This window comes from Alosa pseudoharengus, unplaced genomic scaffold, assembly GCF_046254945.1.
Source record: "Alosa pseudoharengus isolate Yale_2024_CS ecotype anadromous, Long Island Sound unplaced genomic scaffold, YU_APseudo_1.1 YU_APseudo_1.1_scf_6, whole genome shotgun sequence".
In the NCBI taxonomy this organism is placed as follows: domain Eukaryota; kingdom Metazoa; phylum Chordata; class Actinopteri; order Clupeiformes; family Clupeidae; genus Alosa; species Alosa pseudoharengus.
In genome coordinates this window covers 29,094,089-29,109,081 of record NW_027468848.1, presented here as the reverse complement: position 1 = coordinate 29,109,081, position 14,993 = coordinate 29,094,089, and the positions used below count along the sequence as shown (strand labels likewise).

Below are 14,993 nucleotides of genomic sequence, written 5' to 3'. Positions count from 1 at the left end.
GTTAATCTAGAGAGAGACACATCGACATTCATTGGAATCACCATTATCTCACAACTGATTAAAAAAATAACAGGGTTAAGCGCTGCAACTCAGTTTGAAATATTGGATCTAGGCATAAGGGTGACTTCCAGACCTCTCCATAAATCCAGCTCTTGGACAAGAGAGGTGGAGAGTGTCCAGTGGGGGGTGGGGTAGATTTGTTTGATGGGCGAGTGGTGAAAGGGAGGAAACACATAAATACATTCACTGGAAATCTCCCCCAAACACACACACACACACACACACACACACACACACACACACAGACACACACAGACACACACACACACACACCATTTCTGCCTTACCTCAGCGCGTGGATGCAGTAGATCACCTTGGGCATGTTTTTGCGGTCGTACACATCTGTCGTTTCGGGGTAGAAGATCTGAAAGGGGAAACCATGTGGTTAATAAGTGAGTCATCCTCACTGAGAGGCCTTGGCCCTGCACAGGACCCCTTGGGTGAAACAGACACAACCCAGGGGTAGCTGATTCTGGCTTGCATCTGGGCCAAGATCTGGCACCGCATCAGGCCTGGATCTACTCAAGAGTTAGCAGCACTCTGGGTATTTACGTCACCGGCACCGCAGACGGATCATCTGCATCCCAGTTTCATAAATCCACTAATGCTGTTCCACTAGAAAAAATATCCTAGGGGGGCAGCCGTGGCCTACTGGTTAGTGCTTCGGACTTGTAACCGGAGGGTTGCCGGTTCGAACCCCGACCAGTAGGCACGGCTGAAGTGCCCTTGAGCAAGGCACCTAACCCCTCACTGCTCCCCGAGCGCCGTTGTTGTTGCAGGCAGCTCACAGTGCTGGGATTAGTGTGTGCTTCACCTCACTGTGTGTTCACTGTGTGTTTCACTAATTCACGGATTGGGATAAATGCAGAGATCAAATTTCCCTCACGGGATCAAAAGAGTTTATATACTTACTATACTATATAAGGACATAGCGAATGTCTTCTATAATATAAATACACAATTACAGCCTCAGTCAATGACATCAAGTTGGTAGAGAATAGTATAAGGCTTTATGGACACCTTATCTGGCTAAACACTTGAAATAATCCACCATAGTGACCCTTTGGCATGCCAGACCTATTACACTTTAACTAAGTTTAACTAGGTAACTACAACACGTTCTCAGTCAGTCAGAGACATGCAGATTACATAAGTCTCTAAGTAACTGCAGCCACAGACCTTGAGCATGATGTAAGTGGCCTGGCAGAGGAGACAATGTTGTTCTCCTTTTCCATTTGGTCAGCAGTGCTGGTTTGTTGGTGTTTTGGTGTGTTGGTGTGCTGCTGTGGTTATGCCCCCATGGACATTTGTGGACAGTTGGTGACAGTGACTGTGTTCACATCCCCCCTGGGGCGTACTTCAGATAGGGCTTGAGAAAAGGCCCAGATGTTTGATTACAGCAACAACTTTCCGACACACTGCTGACTGAGACTGATTAAATGACTGCAGAGTCGGTGCCTCAGGCAACTCTATTCCACCTCTATGTGCTGGCTGAATATTTAAGGGAATTGATTGTGGCACGACACTGAATGGAGGGTGCATCTCACATTCCCATTCATCTTTTACGGGTGTGGCCCGGCGTGGCCCGACCCCTCCATGAATTATGCCTTTGAGATAATTGCCCTATCAAGTTCTGCCCCAACTGCAGCAAGTCTTGCTTTCACAGTTACAGGTGAGGGAAAGTCTCATAAAGCTGTGTTATCAAGACTCTATGGGGAGAGACGAGATAGGCAGACAGCTTGTACACCACAGAGGGCACGTTGCATTTGCCTCAGAATTTGGAACCCTGAGGTGGGAAATTGCCAAGCCCGAGTTGACTGCCTTCCAGTTCAGAGTCAGAAAACTGACCATTGTTGAGAACTGTTAGCAATACTAGTTGTTGTCCAGTTGTCAATACAGTTGATAACAACGCTTTAGGCATTTTACAGCAGCGTAGCAACATCTCCATAGTTACAAGTTGGACAGTACTCTGTGTACAACTGACTTGATGAAACTAAAAGACAGAAGTGCAACTTTCTCACTTTTGATATACGGGGCAGCCATCTTGGATTCAAGAGGCTCATACAGCTTTTCTAGTGGGAAGATCTTTAGGGAGCATTCCAGTTGATACTACTCAGAGCAACAAGCTTACCTTCCATGCACTTGTGCACATCTAAATTGGAGTCAGCGACTGCCTGAATACATGTTTGTACACTTACATAAGGAGGGATTTGTTGGAGACTGTACACATGAGTAAAATAAACTCAATGAATAGGTATGCATGTGGATTATTCATTGAGTTTATTTAATTTGTTTTAATTACTGTATGCATCTGGATTTAGGGTAACAGGACGTTAAAGAAAGAGAGAGACACTGAAAGAGAAAGTAAGTGTGTGTGTGTGTGTGTGAGTGTGTGTGTATGTTGCAACATCCGTGCTAACAGCACCGGAAGGTTGGAGACGCCCAGCCTCACCTTGGGCAAACCAACGGACTCCATGGCCCTGAGCCACTGCACTGTGTTGTCTGTGTGTCTGAAGTGAAGTCCGGTCCTCTGCACACAACACACACACACACACACACACACACACACACACACACACACACACACACACACACACACACACACACACACACACACACACACACACACACACACACACACACACACACACACACACACACACACACACACACACACACACACACACACACACACACACACACACACACACACACACAGATATAGTTACTATACACCAATCAACACTTGTAAACAAAAGGAAAAAATTATAATCAAACGTTATGTGAAATTTTGGTCTGGGAAGTTTAGCAGTGTTGAACTTCAGTTGGGTGTCAGTTTAGTTATCTGAACTGGTCAAAAGTAATCTATATTGCCAATTTAATGAGAGTAGATTATTAGTTCCATTACTTGCCAATGAGGTTGAACACTGTATGCTGTGTCAACTACAAACAATTTAACATTCATGCAAGCTTAATCTTGCTGAGAGAAACAGTGTGTGTGTGTGTGTGTGTGTGTGTGTGTGTGTGTGTGTTGTGTTGTGTCAGCTGAAACCCTGAGTGGAGGGGGGGGGGGGGGTCATGCCTATCCCACGCTCCCAAAGAGAAGAACGGTGTGTGATGTGGGGATGTCTGTCTACTGCATTTATTGCAAGCCACTTCCTGTGTGCCTGGTTATACTGTATGTTTGTTTGTGTGTGTGTGTGTGTGTGTGTGTGTGTGTGTGTGTGTGTGTAAGTTTGTGTAAGTGTGAGTTTCACTGGATGGGCGGCACATGCCTACCCCCACAGTTCATTATTATGTCAACAAGCACTTCTCGTCAGCACTTACAGCACTTACTCAAGACCAAAATCATCACATTCTGCTCATGTCCATGCTCATGTCCATTCCTTGAGTTCCTAACTGCCCCCTGTCTGTCCACTACTTTCCTATTGTACCTTTCTGCTATTATTCTATGGCCACTTAACTCATGCATGACACATGGGAAATAGATTTTTGCTCATCTGTCCTCTACTATTTACAATATCCACACAGCCGATGGTCAGTGGTGCAGAGCTGAATCAAACCAGTAGCATCAGGGCATCTAGAGGTGGAATATTAAGCGTGTTTCACATGCACGCACCGCTATAATCAACTTGGCTACACTGAATTATTTTGGTGAATGACAACTGACTCAGTGACTTTGGCAAACTGCGAAATTTTCTAACTTTTCCTTCTATGTTGGCACCAAACTACGTTACTGTTCCAGCGGTGCACTCGAGATGAAAGCTGAGCTGTTGCATACCCTGTAGCGGGACTGGTCGCGGTCGTAGATCTTCTTCTCAGACACCATCTTGGGTGCGAAGAACTTGCCGAGTTTGCCGAGGTAGACTCCGTTGCGCAGGCCTTCCTCCAGCTCCGTGGTGGGCGGGAGCTCCTCCTCCACACATGCCTCTATCCACCTGAGGACACAGAGGAGAGAAGGGGGGGGGGGGGCGTTATTACTAACCTGGGGCTTCGTGGAGCTTCTTTCTAAATACCAGTGCATTTTTATTCTTTATCGATCATTTTTGTGATTTATTTTGCCAATCAAATGTACACAAGCACATTTCTGAATCACTTCTTACAAAAAAAATATTTAATTCTGATTTGATTTCATAGTTCAGTGATTTCTTTTTACATATTGGGCCAAAGGCCATCACTACTATGTGCACATGAAGAGTTTGGTTCCAAAACGTTCCAAAAAAGTCATGTTATTTAATTGTGTATTTCAGGTATTCAATAGCCACCTTTACATAGACAATTCTATTCTGATTAGAAATGGAATAAGCTTAATCAGAATATAAATTGTCATATAAACACCTCAAACGGAATGAAAATTCTCGATCCGATCAGAATTTGAATCGGAATGAAAAAAGTGGTGTAGTCCGCTCCTATTCCGAATGAACATCCATGTGTACGATCATTCAGATAGACTGCTTTATCTTCTCAAGGAAAAGTAGGCAACAATGGCTATACCGATCAAAGATTCTAAAGCGCTTGAGAGCACCTGATCGGAATGGAACGTACCCCATGTAAACAGACGGCACAATTTTTTTAATCGGAATAGTTTAATCGGAATGACAAAAAAACTGTCCATGTAAACGTCGCTAGTGAAATTGCAGTTGTTTTGAATGAGTAAAGATACTGTAAATCAAATAACAATACCCAATTACAGTTCAACAGTTACTTGCAAATGTAAAAAAAATATTTATGAAAATGTATTAATATGAAGGATCTAGCATTTTGGAACCAAACACTTCAAATATAAGTTCTTAAACTCCTATACTAACACCTACTAGAACACTGTCTTTAAAGGACCAATCAAGGCTCTCAGTCAATTCAGTCTTAAATGTTCAACTTGAAATATTTCTAAGGAGGCACACTGGTGCCCCCATGTGAGGTCACCATGGAAACAAATCCATATAAACAAACATAACCTTGGACCAGCTCTCACACTGGACTCTGTGCGTCCACTTAAAGTACATTTTGGCACCCTGGAAACTCCAGGTCAACATTGGCAATCTTTTTCTCTCCCCTGAAAGCAGTGCAGAGAGTGGTCAAGGTTAAAGCTCCGGCCACAAGAACCACAACAACCCCCCCCCCTCCCCCCACACCACTAGGGGTCAGTGTAGTTTACCTCAGGGTGTAGGGCTTGTGCATGTTTCTGTGAGGTTTTCTGTCAGCAATGCGGATTACATAGCTACTTCCTTCCTGCCATGTTTTGGCAATGAAGGGCAGCGCAGAGGAAATCTGGGGTAACCCAGAATCAGTTCACACACAGACACACCACTGACACACAAACACACAGCCAGAGACCTCCAGCCGCGTTCTCATGTGGGCTTCAAAAAGTGCTCCAATGAAAGCAGACACACAAAACCGTATCGGTATCAATATCTGAACAACCTCACAAGTATATTTTGCAGTTGCCAAACAAAATGCATGTAGGAGAGCTCTTCGAAGAGAGGGGGTTACACCACACCCAAAGTGTGTCCTATGATAAAAAGGAAAATAAATGAAATTCACTCCCACTAGAAAGTAAAAATGTATAAAATTCTGATCATTACTGACTCCCTCACTAGTCATACAGTCATGGGACAGATGATAGTAAAGACATTGTCAAAAGTTAAATAGGATACTTCTGTAGATTTTTAAGGCTCACATTTTCAAACACGTTATGATAGTATGGTACGAACATTTGGATATTAAGAATTATCATGTTAATGAGTCTTTTATGATGTAGGCCTAAATTTTCTTTTTAATAAGGCTTATCCATATCCCTCTACTGTAGGGTACCCCTGGCAAAATATACTGAAATGACAAGACTGTCACACATGTTTGTCTACAAAATAGACAAAACAATATCAATGCCAGGAATGACAGACACTGAGCAACTGAACATTTTGGAGCTTTGACCTATTCAAACAAAGCTGTATTGTTGTAGCACCAACGCTGATGTTTAACAGATGCCTGTGTGTATGTGTGTGTGTGTGTGTGTGTGTGTGTGTGTGTTTGTGTGTGTGTGTGTAGAGGAGGAATACATTGGGCTCTGGAATGGTTTACAGATTCGGAAGCTTTTCATAATTTGTTTAGCAAATCATTACCAACGATCCCTAATAGTTTTTGGAAGTGGCAAAAAACAATTGGCACCTAACAATTCAACCAATCAAACCAGTCCAATCCAATCTAGTGGAACACATGTCAACATCTAAAAACAAGCCTACAGGTAACAATGAGTCCCAGAATATGAGGTGAGGATGAAGTAAGGATGAAGATTAGGGATGCCATACATCTCCAGATTAGGGTAAAGGTCACTGCGTTCAGACGTTCAGAGTGTGCTGAGGAGACATTAGGTCTCGTAAGATGACGTTAACTTGGCTGACTAATTCCACCACTGAATGGATAAACACATAGATGAACACATCGATCAAACCCATCAGGTTTAAAAAAGAGACCATGATAAGCAAGGATGGAACGCAGTTAAAAGCAAAATTACAGATGTGCCATCACTGTCACTCATCCAAATGGATGAGTAAAAAGCTTCATCCTAGAGGAAGAAGTTATGTTTCTCTCGTTATCAATGGATGTTGTTAAGCCTTCAAACAAAACATGGTGTATTCTTTGCGTGCAGTAAATCAGTCGATGTCAAGTAAGGTTACACATTAAAAGTGTGGGGGACCAGCACAAGAATGATTCTCCTGAGGTATTTAGGGTATGCCCATGCCACATGGCTTCACAGCCAACAGGGGTTAATCATTTCAAAACCAAGCCTCTCTGGCTACATCTCTGACTGACATAGTCCTAAGAACCCTTATCCCTAATGCTTTGGACTGTCAAACAGCCACTACCGACACGAGACACTACAGCTGACCTTGAAGCCTGTGGTAGTGAGGTTTTACAAAAACAAAATTCAGGGCCGCCGCAGGAACAAAAACAAAAAAAAGCTTTCCTAGTCAGCAGATTTTAAAGTTCAAACCATGACAGTGTGTGGCACCATTTTCTTGAGCAAACTAGGCCACTATAACCATTGGAGGTGAGAATAAATCAAAACACATACTAGAACCAGGGCAGTGTAAACCACAGTCAGATATCAGCGCTATGCAATGCCACTGATATCCACCAGCTCTATACAGCACTACATGTCTCCTATAGAGCTGATTCAGGAAACAACCATGTTCCATATTCTAATAGGACTCAACTTTGTGCGTTTGTCTCTACTGCACAGAACCTTTAGAGTTGAGATGTACTGGCATGATGGATTTCAGTGGGATGGTGATTTAGGCTATAGGCTATGCTAGGATATATTCTGACACGAGTGCGTCTGCTTAGTCCAAATAGAGCTGCTTATGTGTATGAGGCCAGCAGGGTCAGTGGGGGTCTGCGACTCCCCATCTCTCAGCCCCTGACAGATTTGCAGCCGGGACTTAGAGAGGCACAGTTAATTAAGAGTTCCAGAGGAAGGGGAGGAGGAGAAGGGGAGGGTATGTGTGTGTGTGTGTGTGTGTGTGTGTGTGTGTGTGTGTGTGTGTGTGTGTGGCGTGCCGTGGTGACAATGATCCTGCCCAAACAGGCGTCAGCGCTTCTCTCCATTAGCCGCCCCCTTCTAAATACACAGATGCATACAAACACACACACACACACACACACACACACACACACACACACACACACACACACACACACACACACACACACACACACACACACACACACACACACACACACACACACATACACACACACACACACACACACACACACACACACACACACACACACAGACAGACAGACAGTATACATACACATATACATATACACATGCACACTCCATACTCCATCACCCACCCACAAGTACTGTTGTCTGTCAGCACAAAGCGATCTGGATGCCCTGTGTGCCAGTTCTTCATCCTCACAGCGATGACAGACTCGCACACGACACCCTGCTCCAGCCAGACGCTTCAATCGGAGGCCAACTCCACCCTGGAGATGTTTGATACCTACCCTTGGTTCGGCGATAAAGATGGCAGTGCCACAGGTGCATAAAGAACCTCTATTCCCCTTTGTGTATGCTGCTTTAAACAAGCTGCCTTCTATTTCTTAACACAGGAACATGTAGTGACACAAATTAGCTCAACTGCCAAACCTAAACTAACTAACCAGACTCTGTTGACAGAGTGCTATTGATTGTTTCGAAACAGCAGAGCCATTCATTCAGGGACCTAGAGGTTCCGATGGGAGAACACTCACAGAGAGCCAGTAATGGCCACAAAGATGTGCTTATGCATCCCCAGGTTTCAATCTGGTAAACCAGCTGTCACCAGGAGTATACAGTAGGCTAAGGCTACTCCATGTAGTCTTGCTGCTTCTACCTCTGTGTGCTGCTGCGGTCAGGAGTCTTGCTCAACTGTCACATCTGAGCAACTGTTTCTTTTTTCTTTCCTAGATCAAAGCCTAAACTACCGAATATGGTGATGATGGCTTTAGAACAAGATAAAAGGCTCTAAAAGAAACAGTCAAGCATAGACTTGTCCTCATGGGGCAATTACAAATAATAGTATGATGAATATAAAGGTGCCCAGCAACTGGGAAATAGCCTGTTGTTGCTCCAGTACACTCCAACTCTTTGATGGAGCTTAAATGATGATAGTTGACTGACACCAAATGAAATATGACTTGAACAGAGAATATGAATGAATACAACCGGTATGTTCCATGCTTGATAAACCATTTGAAACATACAGCATTCGAGGGATTACTGGTAATCAAAGCAGGCCAGCAAAAATGATGAGTCAATCCCAGTATGAAACCCCATGTCTATCCGGCTAAACGTAGCAGCGGATGACCCAATGATGGAACAAAGCACATCCTGACAGCGTCTAAACCCCTCATAGTGATCACTACTTCCTGTGGCTGAACAATGCACTTGTGAAAAGCCAACACCACCACGCTGAGGTCCAGAGATGTTTGTAGCCCCACAAGCACCTTCTTCCTGGCATTGTCCAGCCTGCAGAGTAAGACAGAACCTCAATACTCTGAAAAAGAAGGAAAATCCTACTGCTCGTGCTAAAATGGCTAGTAGGGTCAATTGAGTGTCGCGCCACAAACAAGTGCCGGGTTTAATTCAGACTTATTTAATAAAAAGTAAATTAGTGAAAAGTAGTACATGATTCCCAGAATAGAGGCTTTGCAGCAGAGTGGCAGAGGAGAGTCCAGACGAACAAAAGAGGAACAACTCCCTCCCTGATAATAAGTCATTAAGCCTATTTTATTTCTATTGATTGTAGTTATTGTGATTTAATATGAAGATGTCAAACTTATGCTCTCCTGTACGTGTACCTAAGTGCCGGGGTAAGCCCCATGTTGGTTAGCTGAGCCAACAGTGCACGCCAGTGTATAACCACAGCCGGTAAATTAGTGAAAAGTGCTACCCAGTGATAAGTGCAAAATGTTTTCGGTCTCAGACTATCATCAGTGCACACTAAAACTAAAATTGCTAGTGCTCATAATTTTTGAGAACAAATATCTGCTGGATTGCAAACATAACTCATACATGTATTTCAGTGCAATGCTGGAAGTTCTATGGTTTTAATATACTGATATGGCACGTTACTGTGCGGCTAACGTATTTCTGTGGATGAGACAAATATGCTGAACTTTAAGTCCATGTACATGTAAATGTATCGGCCCTATGATTTCTGCAAGGTGGAATATTCAAGGCCTGCAAATCAAGCTGGTGCCAGAGATGTGTAAACAAACCCGCCCACTCCGTCCACTCCCCATTCCCAGCCACTTGATATGCCTCAACAAAACATTACTTTAACCATGATTTACTTTACAGTACTTTAACTGCACTTCAAGCTGAGAGCACACATTCTCTATCCTATGGACACTGACATCACATTCAATCGATAACAGATATTTATAAATCATAACAAATCAAGACAGCGGGCTATGAAGAGTCAAATTAAGATACCATATAGATACCATTACTGATATTGCTTTTTCCCTGCTTCTGTCTACAAGACCTACAAGGACAGAAATCCAGTTTAGTGTTTAGTTTACCATCAAGTATCACTATCAGCAGTCTTACCAAGTTTAGAGTTTATGGTAAGCCCATTGTTTGATCTAGTGATTCCAATGAATGAGCGTGGGGTTATTGGCTGAGGTCTGGAGAAAGTGCTGGTAAAGTATTGAGCTCTGGGAAAGCAAAGTACTGAATGAAGATGTACAGTAGGTAGGCCACTTCATGATGTCACAGGCCTGACGTCAGTGCTGAGCAGTCAAATGCATGGTCTGTGGGAAAGAGATTTTCCTCATCTCAACAGGAGATGTTTGCTTTACACGTCTGATTACATTTACGTCACAGTGTTCTTGGTTCTTGAGTGGTGCATGCTTTCATCTCAACTTTGAGTTTTCAAAAGGGATCCCCTATCTTAGAAAAATGAAAAAATCATGAGTAAGCTTACTTTCTGTTTACTTAAGTCAGCAGGTCCAAAGTCCAGGTGTTTAAAATACTCACTGGAACAGGGGGTGGGTTACGGTAAGTGGGAAAAGTGTGTGTGTGTGTGTGTGTGTGTGTGTGTGTGTGTCAGCTGCCGTGCTGAGCGGATATCTTCCATGACCCATGACTGACTGACTGACTGTGTGTGTGTGTGTGTGTGTGTGTGTGTGTGTGTGTGTGTGTGTGTGTGTGTGTGTGTGTCAGGGATATGGCACATAGCCTCTGGTTACTCATGACACACACAGAATATCCATGCGTAATCTTCCCATGTTCATTCCAAAGCCCACAGGAGCCAAATTTAGACTTTTAGATCTTTCACTCCTGTCATACATCCCTCCATTCACAAGCATGAGACTGCACACATACAATAAGGTAAATCTATCAAATATTTGGTTGGGTTTGGTTTGGTTATTTGGTTGGTTAGGTTGAGCAGGTCTGGGGTATGAGGTAAACTAACACAAATACTGTGAGACCTCTGCCCTCTCCTCTCCTGGTTGATGTCTGACTCTGATAGCACGCGATGAGATGTGAATGCTACTGCCACGTTAATAGGCCGATTAGCAAGCGGCATTATAATCCTAATCCAAGATGACAGGATTCCCAGAATAGAGGCTTTGCAGCAGAGTGGCAGAGGAGAGTCCAGACGAACAAAAGAGGAAAGGACTCTCAGAGGTGGACAAGCTGACTCACGCATTACCAAGAAATACTAAATAAGCCAAAACACTCAAGGTTATGATATATGATCTTAATTCTAACAACTCCCTCCCTGATAATAAGTCAATAAGCCTATTTAAGCCTCATTGTAGTTATTGTGATTTAATATGAAGATGTCAAACTTATGCTCTCCTGTACGTGTACCTAAGTGCCGGGGTAAGCCCCATGTTGGTTAGCTGAGCCAACAGTGCACGCCAGTGTATAACCACAGCCGGCTGGCAGCCTTCACAGACCAGATCTTGGACCATGTGTTGTGATATCTGAACACCATTGATACTAACCTTAACGCAGCTCTAAGGACTGAACTGAGCACTGTATCCATTCTCCAAACCTTAGAACGATTCTTGGCACTGGTCATGCACACCAGCATCTATAGCACTCGGAGCAATTTCAGTACCCAAAGGGAGTGGTGAAATACCGGATGTGTGTGCACGTGTAAACACACACACACACACACACACACGCACACACACACACGCACACACACACGCTCATATTTTTGGCAGGAAGTACACTGGTTGTGTCATACAATATGAAAGAGAAGTACTGCAGTGCGGACTTGAATTAAATATTAATAGTGTAGCTATTATTGCTAAAATAGCATCTTGAATGTTTGAATAATCTGAAACACTGTAATGGAACAACCTGGTTGCCTTTTGCTCATGATCAGGCAAAAATAGCCCTGAATGGACACCATGGTTCATGTGAAATATAGCTGAAGTTCGTATATTTCAATAGTACAGCTCTCACTCAAGTCACATACAACAAAAAGCTATCTACAGCCTTTGCAATTGACCTTAAGTATATATTTGGAGACACCATAAACCCATACAATATACACACCGGACTAGGGGTACCCAGGTCAAGTACAGGTACAGCCCTATAGACCACCTTCAAACCCACAGGAGAAGAGGCCTACAGGACAACGCCTACGGGACAAGTGCTAATGCCTGATGACCTAGCCCGAAGTAGCCAGAGCTAGCCGCTCACCGTTTGGCTTCCTCTAGGTGACACAGGTATTCATAGGCGATGTTTTGCCGTCTCCTCTCGTCCATTTCCTCGGCCGAGAGCCTCTCGTCGTCCACAATGGCTGCAATATAAACACAGGAACAAACAGCCACAGTCAAAGGCGAATGAAGAGAGAAGAGAAGGACTGACAGAGAGAGAGAGAGAGAGAGAGAGAGAAAACAGAGAGAGAGAGAGAGAGAGAGAGAGGAGGGATTTCCTGCGGTCCTTCAGGTGGTCACACTCATGCACTGTGGCACAATGGGACCACCCAGGACAAAGTTAAGAGAAGAGTCTATGCTGTTTTAAATCACAAATACTACTAATAAGTACCACATGCAGTTGGACATGAACAAGGTAATTATACTACACCTTGGCATTAATGAGCCGTGATACTCAAGGGAAAAAAAATCTTGTTGTTGTCGTAGTTTGCAGGGTGTGCTCAACAAAGGGTTTCACCATGAGCACACACACACACACACACACACACACACACACACACACACACACAGACACAGACACAGACACAGACACAGACACAGACACAGACACACACACAGACACACACAGACACACACACACACAAACTGGGATCACAAAAGGCTTGGGTGGGAATTATACATACTATAGCAACCCACCATGACATCATACAGTTGGACAGTGTTCAGGGTTCAGAGCTGACTGTGACTGGGGATTGAAATGATGTACACCATCCAGAATGTGGACTGTGACTGAGGACTGGGGTGATGTACACCATCCAGAATGTGGACTGTGACTGAGGACTGGGGTGATGTACACCATCTAGAACAGGCCTATTCAATTAGCGGCCTGCGTCCAGATCCTGACAGTTTAAATATTTTTGTGGCCCACAAGCTATCTTCAAATCTGGCTGCCACTTGTATGCTATGATATAAAGAAACGAAGGGATCGTGGAGCTACGCCTGGTTATGAATAAACTCATGCAGGGCTGCTGACACACGCAACTGAAACACATTTCACTCCCTCAACCCACAGTTATTTCACACTTACTTCATCTTTCCTTGAATTGCTTCTCCTTGTGCCTTAACGCAGACACAAGGGGGATTAAGAACATGCTGGCAGCTACGCTACGGTGGAGGTCAATCTGCATTTGCCTTAAAACTAGCAATAGTGTTTTATCAACAAATAACCGAACTAAACTAATTAACAAATGCACCGCCGTGTTACGTTACCTTCTCCGATATATGCATCGTAATGATCTTCTATCACTTCAATATAAATATCAGTGACAAATTGACTGGGTGTGTCTGGGAAATGATGTACACCATCCAGGATGTGGACTGACTGGAGACTGGGGTGATGTACACCATCCAGAATGTGGACTGACTGGAGACTGGGGTGATGTACACCATCCAGAATGTGGACTGACTGGAGACTGGGGTGATGTACACCATCCAGGATGTGGACTGTGACTTGGCTGTTGAATGGTGGAGTGGTCATTGTAATTGGTAATGAAACCTAGGTCTAAGTATAAGTATAAGTATATATACTCTTTTCATTCTGTGAGGGAAATTTGGTCTCTGCATTTATCCCAATCCGTGAATTAGTGAAACACACTCAGCACACAGTGAACACACAGTGAGGTGAAGCATACACTAATCCCGGCGCAGGGAGCTGCCTGCAACAACAGCGGCGCTCGGGGAGCAGTGAGGGGTTAGGTGCCTTGCTCAAGGGCACTTCAGCCGTGCCTACTGGTAACCAGCGGCAACCCTCCGGTTACAAGTCCGAAGCGCTAACCAGTAGGCCACGGCTGCCCCTATGGCCACCCTAGAGTGATCTGTACCTGGCTGAACTACTGACAGACACCCTATCACCCCCACCGGTTCCTTCTCCACCTCCTCCGGCTTCGGCTCCTCCCTCCTGCGTCCCCTACTCGGCTAAATCCCCAGCAATCCCTTTATTTCTGGATGAGTAGCTCGCTCTCTGGGCCTGTGAATGTGTCTCTAAATGGGTCTTAGGAGGAGGCTAAGAGGCCCAGGGCTCCTGCTGTCAGTAGGAGGTTGATGTCGTGGCCTCACAGGCGCTCCGCTCTGCTTACACCGGCTGCAAGGTTACGCTGCTTGAGAAAGCTGGGGTGAGGTGGGTGACCCATTTCCAAGTGCTGTGGGACTTTGAGGGGGTCATACTGTCCATGCTGATCAATGCAAAAAAATTATGAGCACTGACCCCTTTTGAAGAATGTATGAGCATGCTTTTTTTTGTAATCAACGGTCGGATGCAATTTTTGGTTTCAATTTCTAATTTGAGCAAATCACTTCTTTTTTTTTTTTAAGTATATTTTTTGGGCTTTTTATGCCTTTAATTAGATAGGATAGTGGAGATTGACAGGAAGTGAGTGGGAGAGAGAGTCGGGGTGGGATCCGGAAAGGACCACGGGGCGGGAATCGAACCCGGGTCGCCAGCGTACGGTGCAGGTGCCCCAGCCAGTCGCGCCACTGCTGGGGCCAAAGCAAATCACTTCTAAAATCTAGCTGACTGCTAGCCACTCTTTAATGCAGATGATGAGCTTTTTCAGGATGTTAGTCCTCTACTCCAGGCTCTACAGTGTCTCTTGAGGTTAGTGTCATTCTTTTTAGGGGGCAGAGGCTGCGTTGACCCCAGTTTCCTGCCATTGGGAGAGCTAGTATCTGGGTGGAGGGGATTGACTTGAGCTGCCCTG

The 14,993-nt window shown here is 44.5% G+C and overlaps 1 protein-coding gene across 1 annotated transcript in view; it reads right to left on the bottom strand.

Moving 5' to 3' along the window:
• Positions 1-14,993, bottom strand: part of iqgap2 (IQ motif containing GTPase activating protein 2) — a 52,984-nt gene that overhangs the window by 34,742 nt on the left and 3,249 nt on the right. Inside the window, exons 2-5 of the mRNA XM_076271000.1 lie at positions 12,281-12,380; positions 3,842-3,998; positions 2,513-2,590; positions 348-424 (exon numbers count right to left, since the gene is read on the bottom strand). Of these exons, the coding sequence (XP_076127115.1) occupies positions 348-424; positions 2,513-2,590; positions 3,842-3,998; positions 12,281-12,380 (412 nt within the window). The remainder of the gene's footprint in view (positions 1-347; positions 425-2,512; positions 2,591-3,841; positions 3,999-12,280; positions 12,381-14,993) is intronic.